Source organism: Penicillium robsamsonii, assembly GCF_028829455.1.
Source record: "Penicillium robsamsonii strain IBT 29466 chromosome Unknown utg000001l_segment0_segment0, whole genome shotgun sequence".
NCBI classification, from domain to species: domain Eukaryota; kingdom Fungi; phylum Ascomycota; class Eurotiomycetes; order Eurotiales; family Aspergillaceae; genus Penicillium; species Penicillium robsamsonii.
The window spans coordinates 2,063,396-2,088,964 of record NW_026643219.1 but is presented as its reverse complement, the minus strand read 5'-3'; the positions used below and the strand labels follow the sequence as shown (position 1 = coordinate 2,088,964).

Genomic DNA, 25,569 nt, shown 5'->3' with positions numbered 1-25,569 from the left:
GTGTTCTAATCTAGAAGCAATTTTCTCTTCAAAGAAATCACCCATGGGATAACCCAGTGCTAGTAACCTGAGCCAGCTCGCCATTATTCGGAATCAAAAACACACCATTTGGAAGCAAGACGCACAACTCCAAACATTCCACATTCAACCAATCCTTGGGGAGGAAATAGTGCCGCTGCACCTGGTCCGGGGTGAATCTGGAACCGAGACTCCAAGAACATACCCAGTGGCTTTTGTCAAGGAACACAAGGCGTTCACGTGGGAGGATTCCAAGTGGAATTTCAATCAGGCGCTGGATTTCCGGTGGGATGGTCATAGGTGTCTCGATCGACGGAGGTATGGTTGACGTGGTTGACAGTCGGGACAGCAAAGATGTTTCAAACAGCAACGTGACGGTTTCTCTGCGACCGTTGGTCAAAATGACGGTGTGGATAAGGAATTGAGAGCCTGAGTGCGTGTGGCAGATGCGCTGGATTTTGGCGTTTTCTTCATCATGCTGGTTGGCTTCGACAGTAACTGGAGTGACCTTTAGATCTAGCTCCGAGAGTAATGGTGGTCTCTCCAGAACAATGACAGCAATTTCAGAAAGATCGTCCCATTTGTAGACGCGAGTATAACTGGGGCTGAAAGACAATAATAGCTTTGAGTCTGTTGGATGGTTGACCCACTTCGTATGTGGCGATGTAATAGAGAGAGACTCTCTGCTGGGTTGAGTGGACACCGGTTGAACGGTGACCAAAGGCCCGTTTTTGACCAAAACTTTTGACCCATTACCATTGAGCAGGACTTGTTGAACGCCTTCGGGACTAACATTTATTGTCGCCTCAAAGGCTTGGCTAACAGTCCAAGTTCGGTCGCTGCCTGTGTGGATCTCCTTCACGACGACCCTCCCTGCCATCTCGATACTGGCTAGGAATCTTCCATCACAAGACCAATCTAAATGTTCGATTGGTAGGCGCAAAGGTGATCTCCAGAGCTCAGATGTCACATGCTCGTCATCCGAGGTGTCTATCACGCTGACAACTCCAACATCATCCCCAACAGCGTGATATCGCCCTCCAAGTTGAACAGCAATTGCGGTTATCTGTGCCCGTACCTCTGCAGAAGCCTCGGAGACAATGGCCGATGGAATGCTGGCCGCCTCACTCCCAAGGTCACTATCCTCGCCGTTCTCATCCCCTGCAAGTAATGCATTTGGCTCCCAAACATTGCACCATGGGCCACGGAGGTCATATAATCGCTTGCTGTCTGGACTGAAGCAGATATGGTTGATCATATCATCGCAGGACAGCTTGTAGATCAGGGTGAAATGATGAAAGTTATACAGCTTGATTGCCCCCTGCCTGTCACCTACCGCAAAGAATTTGCCCTCGGGACTACATGCAAGAAGTTTTGCATCGGCCTCCAGCTCCTGCTGGCTATTCTTGTACGGGTCCCATCTGAATACTTGCCCTCCCATGTACACACCGAGAACTTCCTGAGATTTGGGATGCCATATCATCTGGTCCACAACAGACCAGGAATTCCCTGCATATTCATGATCGCGCATACATCGTCCCAGGAGCGTCGCTGTTTCGAGGGACCAGGCACATAGAGGAGAACCGCGATACGCGACAGCTACACAGGTCGCGTTAGAATTGAATGAAATATGCCAAGGAACGTTGTGCACAGGCCTATCCAGAGCTGTGTCCTTTTTCAAAAGGTTGGAATGCAAAATCGACCAGACGGGAACTTGGTCCGTCAACCGGGCAACTCTGAGGAGTCGATCCGTTGATCCGATGACAATCTGGGTATCCCCGGTGGAGAATACTATGGCCATGGCCGTGCTCCCGATGGGGTTTTTGATTCGGTGCATGACTTCTCCCGAATGGACGGACCAGACCTTTGTCGTCCGGTGGCCGTATGTCACGAGAAGATGAGAGCCGCGACTGAAACTCATCGCAGAAACCTCCTCCGTGTGTCTTAGCACATGCATAGTCTCGAAAGTTGTAGAGTTGTACAAAGTGATTACTCCTCCTTTGGTTAACACAGCAAAATGGTCTCCCGCACAGATAAGTATGGTACCCTGAGTTGCCGGTTGAAGGGAGATCTTTGCTAGGCCATCATCCCACGTGGCCTTTGATAGTCCATTGACCACCAGGGAATATGGACGGGGAGCGAATTGCTGGAACTGTCGGTATATCATCGAGGACTTTGGGCAGAATGGCGGGATTTTCTGGTAGATAGAGGTAGGGGACTCAGTCAGATGCAGTCCAAACTTCCCAATGAGTTTGAGCAAGTCTGTTGCCCATGATTCCACCAAGTCGAGTTCTTGAAGCCGATGAACCATTGGATGTGTCACAGCATTGCGGCCTCGTTTCCGGCGAGCGTATAAATTCATGCTCTTTGCGGAAGACACGAGAACCCGCAGTTTCTTCGCTTCAGCCAGTGCCACAATCCAGTCTAGAACGTGATTTCCATTAAGGAACTTGGCTAAAAGGAGTAGCGGTGCATCTGAATCAGAAGATACTTTATCCAAGTGATATGCCCACGAGGTCATTGCATAGTAGAAAAACTCTCCCCTCAGGCTGCCTTTCCGATTTCCAGGCTGAAGATGCAGATCTCGAGGTTGGTGGTGCTTCTCCTCCAAGACAGTCAGGCACTTGGTCAACAACTTCTCATGACCTTCAGGTACATTGACTCCTAGTTCTGAGTCTGTCGCCACTATATGATCCCTCGCGGTCTGGTGGACCATCACTAATCGACTAGTGGCAGAGTCAACGATGACAAACTGCCCGCAGACACGGTTGATGAGGAGGCTCATCTCCACCATCGGCAAAAAGTCCGGCTCCAATGCTTTTGCCAACTCACTGAGGACCAATGGCCTTCGGGAGCACGTGGCCCACATCAAAATCCTCTGTCCCAGTTTCCGGTTGCGTGGTTTTGTGTTCGCGATGATTGTGCGCTCCATCCGTTGATATAGCTGCTCCATGCCACCAGGGATGCCACCCAGCGTTTCGTCGATGTCCTCCTCTGTATTGCACTCAGCCACTTCACGCATCGCAAGACTCGCCCATAGGAAGTTTCCATCCGCGCATTTCACCATTTTGTCCACCAGTCGCGCTTTGAATTCGGGCGCGGCACGCATATATTCTACTTCCCGTTTGACATACAGCCTTATGTCACTTTTGGTATTCTCCAGTGGTAAGTATGCAACCGAGGCCACAGTCGACAAGCGGTCAAATGTTATAATGAGCCCCGGTGTTTGCCGACTGACAAGGATCACCTTGATGCGCGTCAATGAATGCGAGACACTCTGCATCAACTCTACCAGCTGCTGTGGGTTGTCGGACTCATCCAGTGCATCGATAACGCAGTAGATAGTTGTAGAAAACCTTATTTTAAACAGCAGCTGAACAAATATCCTTTCCCAAATGGCCTTCGAGTCCGTTTTTTCCAACGTTTTTGTGGCAGAAGGCATATTTTTCAATGCGCGGCAAAATCCGGGCAGCTGCTTTGCAATCTGGAAAGCAATGCTCCTCAAGCAGGCACTCAGCGAGCGCTTGGAATCGTCACTGAATCGGAAGAAATAGTACACACAAACAGACTCTTCTAAGAGCTTATGTGTAACAAAGGCCGATAAAACAGATTTCCCACTCGCTGGTAAAGCGTGCAACCACAACATGGTCGGGGAATCCTCAGCTGGATCCATCCAACGAGTGAAGGATGGATGAGCGATAATCCAGTCGCAGGTTCCAGGAGTCCACCTGGCATGAAAGAAGTCAAGATCTTCACTAAAGGTCTCTGACACTGCCAACATAGTCTGCAACTGTTCAAGCTTTGTTCCCCCCTGCTCTCCAAATAAAGATTGTCCTGTTAGATCCAGATTAGTATATACTTAGATATCAGTGACATCCGTGGACAAGCTCAAGCTGGCTCACCTGCCGAGCGAATAGATGAGACCAAAGTTTTCAAAGCGTTCCTAACACTGATGTAATTAGAGTCCTGGGTGCTATCAAACTTGCAGACCGTATGGTGATCGGCAGCCAGAGCCTTTGAAATCTCCTTCGGATACCCGAGAGTAGCTGATTCTTTCTCGACCACCATCTCCGGCGAGTCAGCACGTATAGAGTCAAGGTGTAACGGTGGAGTCTTACATACCATTTTCTTCGGACCAATTGAAGTCTGTAGAGTCTCGTAGAATGAAAGTATGTCCAGATTTGGAGCGATGTGACGGAATTGCTCGTTCAGAGCTGCTACAGTCTGTGACCCGGCACGCAGCTCCGCTATGTATAATTTGGGACTATGATTGAACAGTGACACCGTCAGGATCTTGTTCAAGATTTCGGCTAGGTTAGATCCGCGATGTGGAGTCGCCAAAAATAGTATCGCGCTGATCGATGATACGATCTCCGAATACTGATCGTCGTTTTGACCAAGGATATACGCCTGCTTAACGACTAGGCCCCCCATGGAATGAACAATGAAGATAATTGGTCTCTAGTGATGCAAAATATGAACATCTCTTTAGAAATAGAACAGGAAAGTTCGAGGACTTACCTGGCCCAGTTCAAGTTCTTCCAATCTTTCACCCTTGGCAAACTTCATCGAATATAACAAGTCTTTTGCAAAGTCGGTTATGCCCGTAATGGGAGCTGGACCGGTGGATGCCCAGCTTGCGTTATAGCCGAAGGACAAGATTCTTGCTTTTCGAATCCCGGGCTCTAGAGGAAGCCATTTCTCTGGCCAGAAGTACTCTGGATCTCGATCTCGTGCCCACGTAGCTCTGCTGGTACCGCCCAGACCATGAACAAAAATAATGTCAAGAGAAGGCGATGATTCTGGATCATAGACGACAGTCAGGCCGAGAGGGTCATTGCGTCGATTGGTGGACACTGACGAATTCCGCGTGGGGAGTCCGAATGTCGACGTTGCTCGGATAGTCCGAACCAGAGAGGGCTTTCGGTCCAACTCCGTTGGGGGTTGTGGTAAATCACCAAGCTCACCGGGAGACCACAGTATTTCAGAGGTATCGGATGGGGAAGGAGTCACATTCTGGCCTTCTGCAGCTGCCTCGTCAGGTGAGGTCTTTGAGTTCTTCCAAGGAATCTATAGGCAGGTTAGAATCATATTAGCTGAAAATATCCTTGTTCTGCCATGTCTTCACCTACCCATTTATCCAGATGGTTGTTCGACATTTGTGGCAAAGTTCGAACAGTTGCATCTCTCTTTCCGCTTGTCTTCGAGATGGAAAGTATTGCAGGGAAACAGATTGGGGGGCTTGTAACTCTGGGAACCTCCGAGAACAACTTGCGGCTCAACAGGTCGGCCCCCGTATTTGCTTTTAGTTCATGACTTGCGGTCACTGGACTGATTCAATCATCCTTGCTTTTTCCCTCTCCAAATCAGTCTGCGCACAGGCTGTGGTGGCTGATTATGTACAAGGGTAGGAGCCGTCACGCGGCATCCAATCCCCGACATTCCGTCCCCCGCTCATCACATCTATTATATATCAACCCTCATCAAGCGCCTTCTATCTCATTATCATTGGTTTGAAAGTTATTGTATTACGTGGCAAGGCGCTGTCCACGGTTGCGTGCAGGACCAAGGCCGCTGGGGCCGTCCAAGGGCTTTGCTTAACTTACGGTTTTCTCGTACGGGGTATATCACTAGGCCTTTTTGTTGTGTATTTAACAAATCCTTTGTTCACACAATTCCTGCCTGAAAAGATTCAGCCTACTGTTATTACTATAATCATGTCAACAATATCTGAAACGATTGTTCCTGAATGGACCCCCCCAACGTTTTCGGTGGGTAACGTGCCTTTGGTCACGCCAGCTCGAAGCAGAGGCCAAGATATCGAGGGTGACTTTCCACTGGATCAGATAGTAGTTGACCGTGAGTTCCCCCTTCATCTTCCAGAAAATACGTCTTGGGCTGACTTCTCAATTGCTTTAGACTTCCCCCCAGGCACCCAAGTTCACTCCTGTGATCGCTATGGAGCTTCGGCCTGGACGGTTACTGCCAGAATTATAACCACCCTCTCCAATGGGGAGCCCAAACTCTATTTTCTCAAGGTGCAGGAATATTGACGACATAAAATGCAAATTGACTGATGCATTTATCTACAGTGTGCCGAAAAAGATCAAGGGAAGGCCATGTTAGAGGGAGAGTTCAATTCCATGGTTGAACTGTACAAAACGAGCCCCAACTTTGTCCCAGAGCCTTACGCATGGGGAAAACTTAGTGTTTCCAGCCCTGCCACGTATTACTTTTTGTGCGACTTCATCGAGATGGACAACAATGATCCAGATCCAATCCAGCTCGCCACCAAGCTCGTGCAGTTGCATAAAGCAAGCAAATCCCCTACTGGCATGTTTGGTTTCCACATCAATACGTGCCAGGGCAGTCTCCCTCAGCGGACGGCGTGGAACCCAAGCTGGGTCGACTTTTATATCCAGCTAGTCAGAGGTGCGATGGCACTCAATACAGAAAAGAACGGCAACTGGAAGAACTTGGAGCAACTTGTCGATCGACTCATTACGCATGTAGTCCCTCAGGTGCTGGGACCCTTGGAAGCCGATGGCCGGGTTGTAAAGCCAACGTTGATCCACGGCGATCTGTGGGATGGAAATATTGGAACTAGCCTTGAAAACGGGGAGCTTTACATCTTTGACGCGAGTGTTTACTATGCACATAACGAGATGGAAATTGCTATGTGGCGTGCAAGGTTCTGCAAGACCATGAGCGCGAAGGTTTACCTCAATTCCTATCTCAACCGAATGGGCGTCAGTAAGCCCGTCGAGCAATTTGAGGACCGCAACCGGATCTACAGTTTCTACATGACACTACACGAATCAGCTTGCCATAATGGCTCGAGCTTCCGGGAAGAGTAAGTAAAATTTTCAACACACCATTCTTGAATTCTTACTGATTGAATGTCATGGCAGGTGCTATGAGAACCTCAACTACCTGATCAACAAATACGCTCCACTTGACGAAGGAAGTACTTAAAGTGGCACCACCTGAGTCCTAATGGGTATTATTTATTCGTATATGCATAAATTAAATGCAATTTCGGATTTGTCGCGAATCTCTACCTCCCTGAGTGCTCTATGCCAACCTAATTTCGGACAATCCACTCATTAAGTATATTACTGAGTGGCTGATAGAGATCTGAAAGCTTAAAAATCATTTCAATTAGATCAAAGTAGCAGTCAGGCCCTTTTACTTGAAACGTGGACATAAGTCCCTCATCTGTAACGAAAGGGCGCATAAATCCCGACATATCCAATCCAACGAATCACGGTGACCGCTCGAATAAGATACGATCCCTGCTTTTCAATACCCAAATTATTCATATTTTACCCCTCACTGTATTTAATGTTCGACGCTTAGCCTCTGCCATGCAGTCCATCTGCATTTAAAGCCAGTATCACTTCATCGGAGTGCAGAACTACCTAGCCATCTTTCAGCCCAACCTTGTACAGGGCTCCGCCACAGCCTCGCTATCATATACTCCCCATCGTATACTCCTCTTGCAATAATCTACTACTTCTGGTGCAGATATTCGTCATGGATAATGGAGAAACAGGACATACTAGAGCTTCAACCGAAAAGGCTCTTCAGCATGCGTATCCATCTACTCCTGCAAGCATTGTCCGACATAAATCTGAAGTCTTGCTCCCACCAAAAGATGCAGACTCCGAGCCTCAGCAGGAAGCATATTCCGTTTTCACCAAAAGAGAAAAGCATGTAGTGGTTTTTCTTATTACATTCGCTGCAACCTTCTCTCCTTTATCCTCGTTTATATTCTTTCCTGCTATCAACGCCCTCTCTCTGTCCCTCAACGTTTCAGTGGAAAAGATAAATCTTACCGTGACCTCCTACATGATAGTTGCTGGACTCGCGCCGGCCATTGTTGGTGATCTGGCTGATATGACAGGTAGGCGGAACGTTTACCTGGTCACTTTGCTCCTTTATGCTGTCGCCAATATAGGATTGGCGGTGCAGAATAGTTGGATAGCGCTGTTCCTGTTGAGGATGATGCAGAGTGCTGGTGGCGCTGGTATGCTTACTTTAAACCCCATCCTTTGACCTACAGGGGCGATATTCATGTATGTTGTATCAAGTTCGCTAACGAAGAATAAGCAACTATTGCGATGGGGTACGGGGTGATCTCTGATATTGCTCCACCGTCCGAACGTGGGGGTTATGTTGGAGTGGTGCTTTTAGGGTAAACTCACATTCTCACTCCCTCGCCACAAATCATCTCAAAGTGACACCCTAACTCTTCTGTCTTATAGCCCCAATATTGCAACTGCAATTGGCCCAATCCTCGGGGGAGCCTTGAGTGAAGCTCCTGGATGGCGCTGGATATTCTGGGTTCCCGCTATAGCATCGGGGATCTGTATCTTGCTCATCGCTCTTTTCTTACCCGAAACAGCCCGTTCTATCGTCGGGAATGGTTCGCGACACGTTTCAGCTCTCTATCGCCCAATTTTCCGGTATCACCAGTCGAGAAAGCCCACCCCGCTGCCTTCTCTTAACGAGGAAGAGAACACTCCACGGAAATTCCGGATTCCAAACCCTCTCGCGACTCTGAAAATCCTCGCATCCAGGGACAGTCTTCTCATCACTGCCATATATGGTATCTATTACATGAGCTTTAGCTGCCTTCAAGGTTCTCTGTCGACCCTTTTCATTGACATCTACAAACTCTCAGAGCTCAAGGCAGGGTTGGTCTACCTACCCTTTGGTATCGGGTCCTGTATTGGCGCATACTGCTCAGGTATCATTTTCTTTCTTTCTTTTTTTGACTAAAATAGAATGACACCTAACTGCTATCTGGCTAGGGAAAATCATGAACCGTGACTACCGCCTCACAGCTCGCGCCCATAATCTTGTAGTAGATACTACCCATGGCGACGATCTCAGTGCGTTTCCCATTGAAAAAGCCCGGTTCAGGAGTATATGGTACTCCATCTGCGCAACAGGGATCTCCACCACTGGATATGGGTGGGCATTACAGTCCAGATCTGTGAGTAATCCACCCAGCTTTATAAAGTATCAATCGTGATAGATGCTCATAGAACCCTTAAAAACATAGCATATAGCTGTTCCCCTTGTTCTACAATTTATAATAGGGTTCGCCGTAGCGATCACTTTCAATGCAAGTATCTGTCATTACACGTCTGCGTCCCCCTCCTTGGGAGCCTCACTAAACTTTATTGGTATGAATTAGTGCTGCGGTACTCTCCTAACAGACCTAAACCCTAAGTCCCCGGCTGCAGCGCAGGCAGCAAACAATATCGTCCGGTGCTCACTTGCGGGTGCAGGACTTGGGTTCCTCCAAAGTTGCTTAGATGCAACCGGACCGGGATGGACGTTCACATTATTTGGTGGGCTATGTATGGCCTGTCTTGGTTTGGCATGGTTGGAGTGGAGGTTTGGGAAGAAGTGGAGGCGTCAATAGTTCACAAAATAGAAATATTTATTTAAGAATAAGATGGTGAAATCTCCTTACATTTTGATTAATTCTAGTCATTTTCAAAGCTAAGTCCACGTAACCTTCCCCGCATGAGACCGAATTCCGGTTGGTGGCTGTTCGGGGCTCTCGACTTCATGCAAGTCTGCGGCTTCGTATGCACTTTGCTGCTATACTCCGTATCCCGTACACCCATGGAGACTATGTTTTATACGGAGTACAGTCATGTTTCATGAGTATTTGCACCCCAGTACTTCCACCTAATGCTTTCCCTGTACTCTCTTATATCATAGCCCGCAAGCTGGAGTTTCTACCATAAATCTATGAGCGTGTATGTGAGCTTTCTAGTTACTGCTTATTACTTAAGAGGTTGAATGAAGTTTTAACAGGCAGAATGGAAGGTGGCCTGGAGCCTTTCGGAGTACTGGGGTGCAAATACTTATGAAATGCCACTGTACATATAAAGTGTTGGTCATAAGTGGGCAATTTCAATACGGCCTGCTGTATTTGTATTTTCGAGAGAAAAGAGTGGTTCCTTGTAAATAATGATGATACCCCGGACAAGATCCTACCCCGAAATGACACCTCCAATGAGCTAAAGCAGTATGCAGATGCCAAGATCTCCATTGTCCCATACGGTGTTAGTTTAAAATCCGTGAGATTTTCTCCCATATCTCACCCCGCGGAGCCCCATCCCATGTTGCATGACACGAGGCTGCTCACCTTCACCCGGGCACCCACCTATCTACTAGCCAACAAGCCAGTGATCTAGTTAATTCTCAATGGTTCTTATCTTATTGAACCTTTTGGTCTGCGGCAATTCTATTATTAAATTAACCTTGTCCTTCTTGCATTTATTCTTTGATCGAAAAGTCTTGAGATGCTACTCCCTTCAAAACAAACCTACGGGGGGGTTCACTATACTAAAATTCTCGCGATCAATTTATCATATTTATTTACCCCAAACTAAGCATTCAAAACGAACTAGACACAAGTTTAGCGAAAGCAGACTGAGGAAATTCTCACATATCCTCCAGATCAAACCGCATGTACAGCTTGTGAACGTCGGCGCCAACGTGGAAAGTGACGATTCTCGCAATTCGCTTTCTCCCTTGACCCCACGCACACAGAACAAATGCTGCAATGAGTTTTCCTATCCCGATGCCTAGTAGAGCATGGAACTCAGATGAGGAAGGCTCCCATGTCTGCTCTGCGCTAGATGGATAGCGTATTCCTTCGCGGGTTTTATACACCTCTCTAACACATAATAGGGTGTTCTTCTCGTTGACATTGGGAACAAATACCTTCTTCAGGCTATCCAGGGGAAAATCCATTTTGTAGGCCGCCATGGTAAACTCGGATATGTACGGATCCTCGCTTCTCTTGGATCTGAAGATGTCATCAATAATAATCACACCTGGTCCAGTGCGTCCAATCCACCACACCGGTGGGCCTTCGACACACTGCGTGATGCTGATCTTTCGATAGGTGGAATTCGCGTTGTTCATGTTCAGGGTAGTTAGTAACTTCGCATCTAGCTTCACAGATGTGCGGTCGACAGTATAGTCATGGTGTCTGAGCGTCAAAGTGAACGTGGAAATAGGGTACCAGCAACCCGCTCCACGGTTTTCGATCCATTTCTGTTGGATCCGTCCCCTAATTATCCACCGAACGTAATTGTCGGCCATCTCGCTCTGTGGTGACAATTAAAGTTCTAGTCAGATGAAGTATTAGAGAAGAGTCTGTAAAAATGCTGACTTGTAGACTTGTTGATATGGTATGTCTTTTCGACGGGATTCAATGGTGACCAGTGCTGGCTTTTATATATCTAAGACCGAGACGAGGCTGAGAGTTCAAAGAACACTTGATCAATGCAATTAACCAAAATCCAGACAATGAAGCAAAAGAGAACAATGTGATGAAAGGGAAGTTCAATAAAGCAATGAACTCTAGAAGTCGTAAAAGACACCCATTTCTTGAAAGAGACGTCGCGCACTTCAGTCCAAGATTGGAGTAGATATGTGTGATAAGGACTATGATGGTCAGTTATACGGAGTACCTCATCTATAGATCGAACCAATTGGTGGGTCTCCGGGGATTCCAAGTCCCCGAAGGCCGATGTGGATTCGTCAGGCGAGTGGACTTTCAATGTCAGATCGGATTCCAGGGTTTTCAGTGACTCAACCGCACTACAGGCATTTCGAAGATCAGCATCGAAAGCAGGTATCACCATGGCCACAGAGGGGGAATTTGTAAATGTGAGGGCATTCTTGCCCACAGTCCCGCTTCCCGCAAATAGCGAGCGACCAGCAATAACAACGGATCGCTTACTCCTCCGCGCCCTCCAACCAGCCGACTTAGAAGCGCTACACGTCCTGCGCACACAAGAAGAAGTCATGAAATGGACCAGTGCTAGGTGCATCGACGAAAGCATTGAGAAGACCAAATCCAAACTGGATCCTTTCCTACCACCAAACGATCTTATCACCGCCAATTTCGCTATCTGCCTGAAGGAAACGGGCGAGCTTATCGGTATTGGTGGCTGCCATCTGTATCCTGGAACACATGGGTGGCCTGAAGCCGGATACATGCTTCGGACGGAAGCTTGGGGGAAAGGCTTCGCGACGGAATTCTTGACGGCCTGGCTCCGGTTTTGGTCAGAACTACCTCGATCAGAGCGGGAGGTCAGAGTCGATAAAGAAATGGTCATTGGAGAAGGTGTAGTGGATGGACACCTTATCGCTATCACGGAAGCAGGCAATAGTGGAAGTCAGAACGTACTGATGAAATGCGGGTTTGAGCGATTCCGCGAGTTTACCGAGGTGGATGGTACCGAGACTCTGAACCTCGTTGCTTTCCGTTTCCTTACAAAGCGATAGATCTCATAACATGTACCAAATAGATAAGCGTTGATATCACAATTTAGAGGTCCGATCACATCCTCGGTGTTTACGTGCGAATAAACAGAGAACGAACGCCAAAGAAATCAGGCATATAGAAAACGTTGGCGCACTAAATAGGGGATTTGGCTAAGCTATGGAATCAACGTAGTATAAACCGCACCTCCAGGGAGTAAGTAAGACAGTCATTGTCCAAAAGAATGGCCAATGCCTAGATAACCGGCACTGTCAGCATATGCACGAGCAAACATAGTATCTCCAAATGACGCATTGTGTGTGTTTTTCGCATGTAGTCCCACAGGATTGGCCCAACGGGTCTTTGTTCCAGCATACATATAGAACCAGCTCTCCTCCTCCCTCTCCTCTCTCCCTCTAGTCATCTCCTGGGTTTTTCATAACATGTACTCTTCTGTATATAACATCCTAGTCTTTTATCAGTATCACTGGCCCAATTAAGCCTTGGAAGTTCCAGCGCAGTAAGCTTCAGTCTTTTTCCTTCAAAACAACAACCAAAGCAGCACAACTGACAACTTGTAGGGGCCTTATATGTATCTAAAAAGTAGACTAAGAAAGATTATCATCCTACCTATACGATATCTACTGGTTTTCTATTCTGAAATAGAATAATGTTGATCGGGTCATAGGGTCGGCAAAGTCGTGCTTTTATAGTTTGCTTGGGGGATGTCATTTGACTTGGTGTAGGACCATGTTTTGGCCCGACTACATGTACTAAAGATCACCCGGGGTTTATGCCCTCACAAGTTGGAATTAAGTAAAAAACGAACCAAAATTGACTCAAAGCTGTTAATACATATCTCAACACCAAGACCTGGAATCATCTATACAGTACAGAGTCCCGTCGTTTCAATGCAATCGACCGGATACTAAAAGGAAAAGCAAAATGCAACTAGAAGACAGAAGACAGGAGACACAATACGCATCCCCTTACTTCTTCTGCCCCTCACCACCAGGAGCCATACCCGTAAACGGATCAAGACGCAGCTCCTGAGCTGTGATAGGAGTGTAAGAAGTCCGGCCCTCCTGTGCCATCTTCAACCGACGCACCTGACCCGCCTCACCAGCACGACCAAGGATTCCCGCAATAAGACAAGTAGCGCGCAGACTATCGTCGTTCGAGGGAATCGGGTAGGTAACACGTGTAGGATCCGCATCGGTATCAATGACACCGATAGTAGGAACATTGTTAAGCCCACACTCATGCAGCAAGACAACATTCTCAAGGGGGTTAAGACAAACGACCAAATCGGGCTTGAGGGACGGGCGATCAGCAAGATCAGCCTTGAAGTTAGGCAATTCCTCATCCAGCGCGTTGACAACCTTTGTCTCACAGTGTCCGAGAATCTGCTCGCCGTTCGTCAGAGAGCCCGGAATCCACCGCTCGAAAATATGGTATCCCTTTGCCAGCGACGCAGCCTTGACAACAGCCCGCTTCTGGCCCTTCCGCGTACCGGCGAAGAGGATTAGTCCGCCGCGTGCGGCGACCTCCTCAACTACTTTTGCGGCGCGGCGGAGGTGCGCGGCTGTTACGTCCAGGGAGATGATGTGCACACCCTCGCGGATACCGAAGATGTATCGCGAGTTCTGTGGGTTCCAGCGCGAGGTCGAGTGGCCCAGGTGGGTTCCTGCTGCGAGCAGCATTTCCAGGGAGATCTGGGATGGCTTGGGGGGATTGCGGATGACATCTTCGGGGTCGTAGGAGGATTTCACGGTTGTGCCGAGCTTTTTGAAATTGCTTCCTAAGGGAAGAAAAGAAAGATAAAGTTAGTGGGTGCGTTGGAGGAATCTCCGAGAAGGAATTCGCGGCTCACTTGGCGGCTCGTCTGATGTGAATTCTTGTTGTGCGGGTGTGCTGGCCTCATATTGCGCCTGCACCATCTCAAGGAGAGGGTTTTCTGGACGAGAGATCTCATCTCTGATAGATGTCTGCAATGTCTCGACTGGGGTTTCGGGCAATGTCGATTGGAAGCGACTCGAAACCGGGGCTCGTCGGCTCAGAGCAAGGAGCTGGCGGCCTTTGGGATGTTGTTAGCAGAGGCAGTGAAGATGATAGCAGCAATTGAACCACACTCACTCTGGCGCATACAAAGCTTCCGTATAATCATTTTGGGAATGCTGAATTGTAGATGTTGTCTGGCAGAGAGGTTACTAGGGACTTGTCCGCTCGAACTTTTGTCGGGCTTGGCAATTCCTGCCTGAGTGAGGCCTTACGCTATTCCACTTGGGGTGATGTTTTGGCCTCTCCGCCTGCTACACTACTTCTCACAAATGGCAGTGTCTATTATCATTATGATTTACGGTTTACTGTTTGGCTTACTGTTTTATACAAGGAACATTTCAGCAAGGTAATCACGTTGCAATTCTGAAAATTATGGTCAGATCACATAAAGGTGAATTCCGATATCAACGCAGCTCTGTCATGGTACAAGCCTCTTGAGGGCGAAGAAATAACCTCATGAAAAATAAAAGCGATCTGGCGGAAGAAAATAAAAATGCAGGCCGACCCATTGCGATAAAAGAGCAAAGAAAGAAATTCATGAAAACCATGTCATCAGGCAGAAAAACCATATCATCAGGCAGAAGACGTAAGAAGAAAGTTCAGAAACCCTCTATTTCTTGAAGAAGCCACCGAGCTGATCCATCATGGAGCCGCTGCCGCTGTTGGAAGGAGGGCCGCCATATTGACCGTTGGGAGGGGGGGCACCGTACTGAGGAGGAGACTGGCTGTTGCTCTTTCGGTGCTTCTTGACGGCATCTTCAGCGATGCTACCAATAATGGCTCCACCGATTGTTCCGAGGAAACCGTGGTTAACCTTGTGGCCAGCGAAGCCACCGGCGGCACCACCGGCGAGAGCACCGGCAAGACCACGCTCGCCCTCCTGGGCCTCACCGGGGGCACCCTGCTGCTGTTCATAACCACTTTGGTCTGTCAGTACATGATGAACGAAGTGAAAGGTTAAGAAAGTACATACCCCTGGCGGTTCTGGTCGTGTTGGCCGTAGCCTTGCTGCTGGTGTTGCTGGCCGGCGTAGTAATCAGATGAACCACCCTGCTGCTGGCCGTAGCCCTGCTGCTGGTGTTGCTGACCGGCGTAGTAGTCAGAAGAACCACCCTGCTGCTGGCCATAGCCTTGCTGTCCACCGTAGCCTTGATGCTGGCCGTACTGTTGCTGCTGGTCGTAACCTTGCTGACCACCGTAACCTTGTTGGCCACCGTAACCTTGCTGTTGGCCGTAGCCTTGCTGGCCATAACCTTGCTGGCCGTGGCCCTGGTTGTATTGGTCGTAGCCGGACATGATGTAATATGAAGCTTGATAGAAGATTGGAATATGGAAGAGAGTTGTGAGTGAAGAAGAGAAGTAAAGTGAGGGGGCAACCTTTTATAACTCCAGGTGTACGGAGTAACCACAGGGCTGACGGAAAGAACCCCACATGGCAAGCGAAAACTTACGGAACGAGGGGCGCAGTAGGGAAGCGTCAGCCTTTCAGCCTTGTAAAACTTTGGTTTTTACCGTCATCTTACTAGTTCGAACGCGAAATCGAATCCCCCGGAACTATGCACTCAGCCCGTTTAAGTGACACCGCCACACTCTGCGCAACACAGTGTACATACTTTACTGTATTTAACTGTGGCTATGTCAAGCTCAGCCTCCATGTCCATACATTACCTAGGTACCGTGCTCTACAAATAGATTACACGGATCCCTCGGCTTCCACAGATCTTCCAGAATATCTTTCCCCACTACTGCGTAGTGCCTCTCGGCATTCCTGTATTGGGGCAATTTATTTGGCTGCCTACGCTAAGTTACTTCCGACCCGAACACCATTTGGAATTTGCTACTCCGAACTGTGGCGTCATCCGAACACTGTGACGAGACTTTTTAAATCTAAGATGTAGCTGTATTATCCCCTATAATACCGATGGTCCAACATTGGCCTACATACGTCTTAACATATCTAATAATGTCCCCAAAATGAGTCAAATTGCATTGAAATCATAATGATGACATGTTCAAATGACCTTCGTATGATTTCCAATCGGGAGGTAACGACATATATAAATCATTTATATATAATTTGACTTTAGGAGTGTCAAATATATATATATATAAATGTCGAGGAACATGCGATCAAGCATTACAGAATATAATATATACATCTTGCCTACAATGAATACTGACAAAGGATACCGTCATCAGATCACCTTTTCTGGCGAAGAACGATTTGACCACAGACCACCTGTTGATCCCGTGGACCACTCAGATGCTCTCTTTTCTGATGTGTTGGATGATCCATTATGTTCGGCGCCTGACTATTTTAAACATTGGACTATAACATGCGACTTGATCGGATGACAGTAGTTTAATCCATCCCTAGGTCCTCATGTATATCCTACGTTGTACAGCGTACGCGCTGACTGCCGAGTGCAAGACCCCAAATCGCATCCGCGATATACCCCGAAGACACGATCTTAATCGTCATTAGACCTTGATATGTATCTAGACTATATCGTATATGTTATATCTGCTATAAACTTAAACTAGTAAACATTTTGATGTCTATCAACACCATTTCAGATCTCCTAGGTCATCCCCCACCCGAGTTGATCGACGGAGTGCAGTGGACATGCAGAACATGCTAGACCAATCAAACCGCCGAGCTATAGCGCATCGAACGAACGCCCACATGCACATAGGACACTAGTCCGTTAACCGCTCGTCTGAGCTCCAGCAGTTTATGCCTCTTTCAGCCCTGGCCCCCCTGCTGCCGGATGATCATTGGAATGTTACTCTGCTGATCCACTTTTTGCTTTTTTTAATGTATCAGCCCTATTTTTCTCTTCGATGTGAGACTCCATAACAGGAGTTGGATTATGGTTGTCCTGCACTAACTCGAGCTAAGGGCACCTGATCGGCATGGGTCAGCTTTCATGGAAGCTTTGCTTTTTTTCACACTTTTATAATTGTTTCTAGGGATCATTCTTCTTGCTTCTTCACTGTTTCGTTGTCCAGATATCAGCTATTACGCGCTTACTTATATACGACTGGGATATAGTTAGTCCATGTGCCAAAAATGCTACTGCAATCGGCCCTCGCAGCTCTGTGGTTTTGTCTCGGTATTGCATCTGCTAAACCACACCCAACGGTCTATATCATTCGACATGGTGAGAAGCCTCAAAATCCAAACGAGCATGGTCTAAGCTCAGACGGGGTCAAGCGGGCACAGTGTCTGAGGCATGTTTTCGGTCAAGGCTCGGAGTACGGCATCGGGCATATTATGGCACCTCGTGTGAAAAAGAGTAGGTTTGCAACAAGACTCGACAACAAACCAATATCGCAGTGCGGGAATGAGGCGCGGGGGATATTGATTTCATAGACATGGCTGACAATATGCTTTGTGTATGTAGATGGCGAGCATGGACGTTCGTTTGAAACTGTTTTACCCCTTGCCAACGATCTCGGTCTCACGGTTGACACACATTGCAAGCGGAACCAAGTAAAATGCGTGGCGAAGGCGATCAGATCCTATGACGGACCGGGCAACATTTTGATTGCATGGCGGCACTCGAAAATGGGTGGGATCGAGGAGAAGCTTGGTGCTTTTGAGCCTATTGAATATCCGGATGAGCGGTAGGTGATTGTATTTTCATATGTCTTTGGCTTGTTAGTATGGGTTTCGCATTGGGACAAATATGCCTGGAAGACGGTTGTTCCGTGGAAACTTCGACTCGCGACTGTTTTCGACAGAAGCTCGTTTGTTTGCCTTGTGTTTTCTTCTTGCGCTGACTGTCGCTGACCGTTTCAGATTCGACCTTATTTGGATAGATCCTTGGCCGTATGGGAATGTGACGAGTATCAAAAGCGAGGAATGCCCGGGACTAGATGTTAGGGCTGGCCTCGTGGATCAGTTTTGATATAGAGATGGAAAGCATTCCACTTTGTTTATCATTGAGCGTATACTCATGTATTGAATAAAACAATGCATATAGCCATGAAGTCAATAAAAGAGAAAGGTAGAATAGAGCACAATCAAAAGGAATAAATGGAGAGAACAATACAAAGGATAATAAGGTCGAGGGAACAATCAACCAGCCTCCAGGTAACCTCTCTATCAACGCACAGACCAACCCAGCAAAATTGGTTTGTGAAGGCGGTGAACCAGCCGAAGCGGAGACAATTGTAGCGCCAAGATTTCCTCCCCCCAAATTTTTCGTTGCGCTTGATTGTCGAGCTTTCCCCTCCAGATAACAATTTCTGTTTACGGGAAAAGATCATGGATGATATCGAGGTTTGTGCACTCGGAGAATGCCCCGCAAGGATTGCGAGCTGACTGCCCCCAAGGAACGGCTGCGCAGCCATGCGCAGGCATTTGACGGTCTGCTGTCTTTGATCCCCGCCAAATACTATTATGGCGAAGAAGATACAAGTGTATGTAGCCCTTGTTGTGTCTGATGGTTTGCTGCGTTGGGATTGGGGTCAATCTTGTTTTCTTGCTTTTATCGTTCATTCCGAAGATCTCTGTCTGACCATCCTCCCCAATTTTTAGGATCAATGGCAACGCAAAAAGCAAACCAAAGAACAAGCACGCGAGGCCAAGCGGGCGAAGCTGAACCCCGAAGCCGCTAAGACCGCCAAAGACGTGATGGATGAAAACGCACGCAAGCGAAAGCGGGAGGACGGCACCCTCGAGTCCGACTCGTCCGACGGAGAGTTGGGCACAGAGACTCCTAAGGAAGGACTGCAACGCGGAACCACCAACATCAAGAAGCAAAAGCAGGTCGAAAAGTCTGATAAGCCAGACGCTGCCAAGACAGCAGAGGTTGAGGCACGGAAAAAGCAAAAGGAAGAAAAGAAGGCCCAGAAGAAGGCCGCCCAGATGGAGAAAAAGAAGGCTAAGGATGCTGCCCGGAAGGAGAAATCTCAGCAGAGCAAAAAGCCATCCACTACCCCAACTGAGGATTCTGAAAAATCTGCACCCAAGCCTAACGGCAATGCAACCAAGGACACTGAAGCGTCCGAGGATGAAGAGGATGACGACCAAGAAGATGACGGTGTTGTCGAGGAAGGCTTTTCTGTTGAGTTCAACGTTGAACAGGAAACCCCTTCTTCTGCCCCATCTACCACCGACTCTCCTACCTTCGATGCCTCAAATCCCCAATCCGGCACCTCCTCCACTTCCTCCATCGTTCCTCCCTCCACCGAAGCCAAATCCTCAGAGCCCAAACCTCTCAAGCACACACCCGAAGAGCTGAAGCAGCGTCTACAGAAGCGTCTGGATGAGCTCCGGGCTAAGCGCCACGCCGATGGACTCAACGGCAAGCCTGCACGCAACCGCCAAGAGCTGATCGAAGCCCGCAGACAAAAGGCCGAGCAAAGAAAAGCACACAAGAAGGAATTGCGTGAAAAGGCCAAGGTTGAGGAAGAAAAGAAGACCGATGAGGCCATGGCCCGCCGCTTCTCGCCTGGTGGCTCTGGATCTCTTCTGGCATCCCCCCGCTCCCCTGCCGAGTCCGTCAGCTCCGTTAGCAACAGCTTCTCCTTTGGCCGTGTGATGTTCGCAGATGGCCAGCAGACCGATGCCACTGGAACCAGCGTGCGCGACAAGCCGAAGACCAGCGGTGCCCGCGACCCGGGTTCCCAGCTCAAGGCCGCCGAGGCTAAGAAAGCCCGCCTTGAAGGGATGGACTCTACCAAGCGTGCCGATATTGAAGAAAAGGACATGTGGTTGAATGCCAAGAAGCGTGCTCACGGCGAGCGTGTCCGCGACGATACCTCTCTGCTGAAGAAGGCCCTCAAGCGCAAGGAGACAGCGAAGAAGAAGTCCGAGCGCGAGTGGGGAGACCGCATGGACGCCGTCGCCAAATTCAAGGGCGAGCGCCAGAATAAGCGCGATGAGAACCTTCGCAAGCGTCGGGAGGAGAAGGGCACCAAGGGCGGCAAGAAGAAGTCCAGCAGCGGTGGAAAGAAGAAGGCTGCTCGTCCTGGATTCGAGGGCAGCTTCAAGGGTGGTGGCAAGAAGAAATAAACAAGCTTCTATCCAGTGGCTTAATTTCATTTCGTTTCTCGCTTGCTTTTACATCAACCCGTCTTCTTTTAGATTCTTCTTTTTCTTTTCTCTGCATACCCTTGAAACGTGTCTTTGTCTCTTGGGTGTTTACATCTCTGAAACAAGATCGCACACGGAAGCCCCCGAACCAACTAAAAAAAGTGTTTTGAGACTTTGAACTGGGAAATATCCGTCCGGAGATCAAGGTGCCTGGTGTTTGCGTTTGTGTCTTTGGCAGCTTGGTTTGTCAATTTATGTCTATGCATGACAGCATCGGTAGCGATTTGATTTATCTGTGAATATAATATCACTTTCTTATCGAGCTGTACATGTGTTTCTTGTGTCTTTATACCTATGTAAACCTGTAGATCTCAATATGTACTATATGTGTATGCGATTAGCGGAAAAGTGTTCCGTGCAGATATAATTGGTTTTATGTTTTGAATTGAATCTCAACCAGAAGAAAAGAGCTGCTAGATTCCACAACATAGGAAATAAAAAGAGACAAGGGAGCCAGTGTTCCAGGGAAAGACATCTCCTTTAGGAATTGACTAGTACAAGATGATAACACAGTCGAGGGCAAGTTATGTACAGTGATGTGATGGGGCTTAAAATCTTTCTTGTTTTTCAAGGCACTAGTAGTGCCTCTTGAATCGATGGGTATTGCGACCAGCATCTTCGTGTCCACACATCTGACATCTGGAATAGATGTGGATTTGCCTGAAGATACCAATCGGATTGGAGGAAAATAGATTATCGGTAGGGAGCATCTGCGCGAGCAGCAGCAGCAATCTCAGGCTCCCACTTGTCACCGTTGGAGAGAAGCTTCTCCTTGTTGTACAGAAGCTCCTCGCGGGTCTCGGTGGCATACTCAGCGTTGGAAGCTGAAAATACAAAGTATTAGTAATACGGTCTGAATGTCAATTGATATGTAACGGAAGGTTGGACTCACTCTCAACGATGGCATCCACAGGGCAGCTCTCCTGGCAGTATCCACAGTAAATGCACTTGGTCATATCAATATCGTAACGGGTCGTCCGGCGGCTTCCGTCCTCACGCTCTTCGGCTTCAATGGTAATAGCCTGGGCTGGGCAGATGGCCTCACAGAGCTTGCAAGCAATGCAGCGCTCCTCACCAGTGGGATAGCGACGGAGAGCGTGTTCGCCACGGAAACGGGGGGAGATAGGTCCCTTCTCGAAGGGGTAGAAGATGGTGTAACTAGAAGATGGCAACACGGTTAGATGATATAATTCGAGGCGATTGATTTTGGACTGCGATCCGCATCGCCGGCAAGGTGTGGGACAAGGACTTACGGTGGTCTGAAAAACTGCTCGAGCACCACGTACATGCCGCGGAAGATCTCAGCCATGAGGAAGTATTTGCTGGCCTTGTCCAAGGCGGACTCGGAGTCCTGATCCCATCGCTTGGGCGGGGGCAGGCGGAACCCGGCCTGAGGGGGTCCCGCTGGGCTTGCTGCGCGGTACGTCGAGGAAGAGAAGTTTGCGGTCGATCCCAGCAGACCGAAGGGGGTCGGCCGACGGTAGGCGATAAGCCTCGCGACCGAGCGGGTGGCGGCCATGGTTTTGGAGAGGAGAGTGAGTTGGAGGGATGGGAGTCGAGGTTCAATTGGAGGTGGTAGGGGAGCAAGTCTTAGGTTGTGGTGGTTTGCAGGTTTCGGGCTTAGGTCATTCCTTTCTGTCGGGCGTTGATTGGCCCGCAGGATTTTGCTGGGCGCGACCTCACATCTTTCCTCTTCTGCGGCAGCCGTCTTCCCCCAATCTTTACCCTTTTACTCTCCACCATTTCTTTTTAATACATTAGATCTTTTCAGCCTTTGCGCTAGTCCGATCAATCTATTTCATCATGTTCCGCTCCGCCATTGCTCGTTCCTTGAAGGCTTCCGCCCCCCGTGTCATCAAGACCCCGGCTCCCTTCTACATCCGCAGCTCCCCCATTGCTGCCCAGGTTCCTCAATTCACTCCCTGCTTCGCTCAGGGTGTCCGCCTCTACTCCGCCCCTGCTGGTCTGAGCAAGACCGAGGCCGAGGGCCGCATAGTCAACCTGCTCAAGAACTTCGACAAGGTGCGTCATGTTGTTTTCCCGGGGAATCTCGCGATCTATCGGCTATAGACGAAAAGCAAAATACTAACTGAATTTGTGTCATGTTTAGGTCTCCGATGCCAGCAAGGTCAGTGATTATATGTCGGATCGACTGTCGTGACCTTCATATCGCTATACGCTATAGGAGAGGCGACCGAAAACATCCATCAACTAAACTCGTTTGACCTACAGATTAATGGCACTTCCCACTTCTCGAACGACCTTGGTCTGGACAGCCTGGACACCGTCGAGGTTGTGATGGCCATTGAGGAGGTACGCGCCCGGTTTCCCTCGGAAAAGCATCAATTGTTATATTTTATGATGGATATCTAACCGGTTCAACAGGAGTTCAGCATTGAGATCCCCGACAAGGAGGCCGACCAGATCCACAGTGGTACGTTCGCACTTGATACACCTATAGTTCGTCGACCAGAGCTGACATAAATATTACACGTAGTTGAGAAGGCTGTCGAGTACATCATGGCCCAGCCCGATGGTATGTGAATCCCATCACCTCGTCTTCCGTGACATTTGCTGACTTCTTCCCAGCCCACTAAATATTTAATTTGAAATCATGGGATCGGTTGGAGAATCGGATAGAAAAAGAATCAGGATGTTGGCATCTGTGGGGTTTGCTGGACACAGTGACGCTCAACCGACATGCTATTTTGTATGCTGAATACATGCCAGTGGCTTTTCTTTCCTATATCGTGTATATCATTTGAGTGCAATTTATGCAATTTTGAAGCAGTATTGCTACCACGTGGTGATAATCACCGAATGCGTCTGAACATTTTTGGTATATGTTATTTTTGGTATGTTCGCAGCTTAATGGTCCATTGGGCCAATTTCTTTGATATACATATACGTGTATGTATTTAGATACATGGTTACTGTATATCATATGACCGTAGATGTATGTAGAGCTTTGTGGCTACATATTATTTTAACAGTGAACATAATAAACAAAAAAACAAACCAAATAAGCATATCGAAATCAAGTAAAGATCAGAGATATACGCCAAGTAATCTAGATTGCCAATTTAAAAAAAAATTAGAACCATAAAATATAATCATAACTGGGAGATTACCATCCCGATGTCCTTTAATGGGCGTTTACGCACCCGCAAATACTCAAGAGCCACCTCACCAAAGGAACTTGCTTTGACCTTCACCCTTTTCACAACTTCATTGCAGTCGTCTATTCCTCTCGTATTTAGGCGGGTTAAATTGAATATAACCGACACTTTATCGTTTTGGCTAGCCCACTCGGTCTCTGGTTTCCCCTGACACCGAAAGTCCCACTTCAACCACAGACTCTCGGTCTTCACGGTCTCTCTCAACATCGCACCATCCAGACCATTCAAACCATCGGCATACAGATCGGAAGCCTTTGGTCGTATCCGGCCATATCTCTCTCGATTCCTTTTTGATTCCCCACCCGACCCGATCTCATGGCCTCAGCAGCCGGGGGCTTGACTCGCCGCAGAGGCGCCGGTCGAGTCGCTGGGGCAGACGAACAAGATGACAGCCGAGTGTCATCGCCAATCTCCCGAAATGGTTCTGCGATGGATAACCGTGGACCGGAGACGTCGTTTACCAATGCAGAGAATGGCCACAAGATCGCATTCGACCCCCGCGACATCAGCGAAAACGAGGAACGGGGCAAGCAGCCCAAATTGACTCTGATGGAGGATATCTTGCTGCTGGGTCTGAAGGATAAACAGGTGAGTCATCATGGATATTATCTCTTGTCTGATTGTTCGATTTGTGGTTCCGATCGCTGACCTGCCCGCGCCGCAACAGGGTTATCTGTCTTTCTGGAACGAGAACATCTCCTATGCCCTGCGAGGGTGTATCGTCATTGAGCTCGCTCTCCGCGGCCGTATAAGCATGCAGAAGGATTCGTCGCGGCGACGTTTCCCCCTGGCCGACCGCATCATCGAGGTCGTCGACGATACACTGACTGGGGAGGTCTTGCTGGACGAGACACTGAAGATGATGAAGTCAAGCGAGAAGATGAGCGTCAACTCATGGATTGATTTGCTGAGTGGTGAGATAAGCCTGATGTAGAAATTTGGTCGCGACGTACTTACTGACCGGGCGGTTTGTAGGTGAAACCTGGAATTTGATGAAGATCGGATATCAATTGAAGCAGGTACGGGAACGATTGGCTAAGGGTCTTGTGGACAAGGGTATTCTACGAACTGAAAAGCGCAACTTCCTTCTCTTCGATATGGCGACGCATCCCGTGGCCGACGGCGGCGCGAAAGAAGACCTCCACCGCCGGGTGCGCAACATCTGCAGTAACCGCACTGTGATTATTCCTCCCAGCCCGTGGCTCCCCGAAGATGCTGAATACCGATACCTTCGTTCAATCACCATGGTCTGTGCCGCATACGCTGCCAACGTTCTCGAGAACGCTTTGGTCACTATGAGCCATGAGGCTCGCGAGAGAGCTTTCGCGCAGGTGGATGAATTGCTGGCGGAGTATTCGCAATGGCCGTTTGCCCGGAAAGCCGGAGGTTCGCAGGCGATTGGAGCTAATTTGGCTCAAGTGGTCAATGAGGAGATCAATCGAAACAAGGACAGAGAGCTTCAGATGGAGGTAAGCTGCACCCCCCACGTTAACCACTTCATATGCTAATCGACGAACAGATTGTTGCTGCATGCTTGAGCGTTTTTACCAGACTTGATTCTTTACTTTAACGGAGGTACCGCGTAATACATTGTCTTTTGTTCACGACTTCTTCTTTCTCGCCTCCTCTCACCTTCTCTCTCTTGCCTTGCACCTCGGCCACAAAATATCGGGTTTCTTCTGTTCATGTAGTGATCTGGGGGCAGAGCGTCGCTTTCTTTTTTTTTTTTTCAAGTGGAATCCTCGGGTCAAAACTTATTCTTGTATGGGATATCCCATCAACTTCGATTTACTTCACCCTTTGTTTCATTCTCTTCTTTTCTTGAACTTTTTGCATTGCGCAAACGGTGGCCTACCAAGTAAGTGATCGTGGCGCGATATTTTCAAATTGATACACCTTAG

At 48.4% G+C, this 25,569-nt stretch overlaps 12 protein-coding genes across 12 annotated transcripts; 7 read left to right on the top strand and 5 right to left on the bottom strand.

Annotated features, from left to right (window-relative positions):
• Window positions 1-37: 37 nt before the first annotated feature.
• Window positions 38-5,177, bottom strand: N7447_000825 (Cytochrome cd1-nitrite reductase-like C-terminal heme d1; the record flags this gene model as incomplete). Its single annotated transcript, XM_057225101.1, has 5 exons — window positions 38-3,852; window positions 3,921-4,086; window positions 4,141-4,479; window positions 4,540-5,088; window positions 5,151-5,177. 5 exons carry the CDS (start codon window positions 5,175-5,177, stop codon window positions 38-40), a joined length of 4,896 nt encoding a protein of 1,631 aa, XP_057089117.1.
• A 558-nt stretch (window positions 5,178-5,735) lies between these two features.
• N7447_000824 (Fructosamine/Ketosamine-3-kinase) lies at window positions 5,736-6,993 on the top strand (the record flags this gene model as incomplete). The annotated part of the gene is made up of 4 exons (XM_057225100.1): window positions 5,736-5,877; window positions 5,938-6,056; window positions 6,111-6,871; window positions 6,930-6,993. 4 exons carry the CDS (start codon window positions 5,736-5,738, stop codon window positions 6,991-6,993), a joined length of 1,086 nt encoding a protein of 361 aa, XP_057089116.1.
• Window positions 6,994-7,554: 561 nt separating this feature from the next.
• N7447_000823 (Major facilitator superfamily domain general substrate transporter) lies at window positions 7,555-9,080 on the top strand (the record flags this gene model as incomplete). Its single annotated transcript, XM_057225099.1, has 6 exons — window positions 7,555-7,924; window positions 7,979-8,047; window positions 8,131-8,215; window positions 8,286-8,770; window positions 8,835-9,019; window positions 9,072-9,080. The coding sequence occupies 6 exons, from the start codon at window positions 7,555-7,557 to the stop codon at window positions 9,078-9,080; spliced, it is 1,203 nt and encodes a 400-aa protein (XP_057089115.1).
• A 1,408-nt stretch (window positions 9,081-10,488) lies between these two features.
• Window positions 10,489-11,154, bottom strand: N7447_000822 (uncharacterized protein; the record flags this gene model as incomplete). Its single annotated transcript, XM_057225098.1, has 1 exon — window positions 10,489-11,154. The coding sequence occupies one exon, from the start codon at window positions 11,152-11,154 to the stop codon at window positions 10,489-10,491; it is 666 nt and encodes a 221-aa protein (XP_057089114.1).
• A 543-nt stretch (window positions 11,155-11,697) lies between these two features.
• Window positions 11,698-12,345, top strand: N7447_000821 (GNAT family N-acetyltransferase; the record flags this gene model as incomplete). The annotated part of the gene is made up of 1 exon (XM_057225097.1): window positions 11,698-12,345. The coding sequence occupies one exon, from the start codon at window positions 11,698-11,700 to the stop codon at window positions 12,343-12,345; it is 648 nt and encodes a 215-aa protein (XP_057089113.1).
• A 966-nt stretch (window positions 12,346-13,311) lies between these two features.
• On the bottom strand, window positions 13,312-14,489 carry N7447_000820 (mitochondrial 37S ribosomal protein uS2m; the record flags this gene model as incomplete). The annotated part of the gene is made up of 3 exons (XM_057225096.1): window positions 13,312-14,123; window positions 14,196-14,399; window positions 14,459-14,489. 3 exons carry the CDS (start codon window positions 14,487-14,489, stop codon window positions 13,312-13,314), a joined length of 1,047 nt encoding a protein of 348 aa, XP_057089112.1.
• A 504-nt stretch (window positions 14,490-14,993) lies between these two features.
• Window positions 14,994-15,679, bottom strand: hel10 (putative high expression lethality protein Hel10; the record flags this gene model as incomplete). The annotated part of the gene is made up of 2 exons (XM_057225095.1): window positions 14,994-15,303; window positions 15,357-15,679. 2 exons carry the CDS (start codon window positions 15,677-15,679, stop codon window positions 14,994-14,996), a joined length of 633 nt encoding a protein of 210 aa, XP_057089111.1.
• A 1,777-nt stretch (window positions 15,680-17,456) lies between these two features.
• N7447_000818 (putative phosphoglycerate mutase family protein) lies at window positions 17,457-18,297 on the top strand (the record flags this gene model as incomplete). The annotated part of the gene is made up of 3 exons (XM_057225094.1): window positions 17,457-17,682; window positions 17,791-18,013; window positions 18,189-18,297. 3 exons carry the CDS (start codon window positions 17,457-17,459, stop codon window positions 18,295-18,297), a joined length of 558 nt encoding a protein of 185 aa, XP_057089110.1.
• Window positions 18,298-18,688: 391 nt separating this feature from the next.
• Window positions 18,689-20,408, top strand: N7447_000817 (putative 60S ribosome biogenesis protein Rrp14; the record flags this gene model as incomplete). The annotated part of the gene is made up of 2 exons (XM_057225093.1): window positions 18,689-18,811; window positions 18,930-20,408. 2 exons carry the CDS (start codon window positions 18,689-18,691, stop codon window positions 20,406-20,408), a joined length of 1,602 nt encoding a protein of 533 aa, XP_057089109.1.
• A 774-nt stretch (window positions 20,409-21,182) lies between these two features.
• Window positions 21,183-22,008, bottom strand: N7447_000816 (NuoI/complex I 23 kDa subunit family protein; the record flags this gene model as incomplete). The annotated part of the gene is made up of 3 exons (XM_057225092.1): window positions 21,183-21,313; window positions 21,382-21,647; window positions 21,743-22,008. The coding sequence occupies 3 exons, from the start codon at window positions 22,006-22,008 to the stop codon at window positions 21,183-21,185; spliced, it is 663 nt and encodes a 220-aa protein (XP_057089108.1).
• Window positions 22,009-22,292: 284 nt separating this feature from the next.
• acpA (acyl carrier protein) lies at window positions 22,293-23,086 on the top strand (the record flags this gene model as incomplete). The annotated part of the gene is made up of 6 exons (XM_057225091.1): window positions 22,293-22,511; window positions 22,600-22,617; window positions 22,722-22,802; window positions 22,875-22,923; window positions 22,987-23,025; window positions 23,079-23,086. The coding sequence occupies 6 exons, from the start codon at window positions 22,293-22,295 to the stop codon at window positions 23,084-23,086; spliced, it is 414 nt and encodes a 137-aa protein (XP_057089107.1).
• Window positions 23,087-23,983: 897 nt separating this feature from the next.
• N7447_000814 (GOLPH3/VPS74 family protein) lies at window positions 23,984-25,238 on the top strand (the record flags this gene model as incomplete). The annotated part of the gene is made up of 4 exons (XM_057225090.1): window positions 23,984-24,256; window positions 24,336-24,582; window positions 24,644-25,137; window positions 25,188-25,238. The coding sequence occupies 4 exons, from the start codon at window positions 23,984-23,986 to the stop codon at window positions 25,236-25,238; spliced, it is 1,065 nt and encodes a 354-aa protein (XP_057089106.1).
• Window positions 25,239-25,569: the final 331 nt, after the last annotated feature.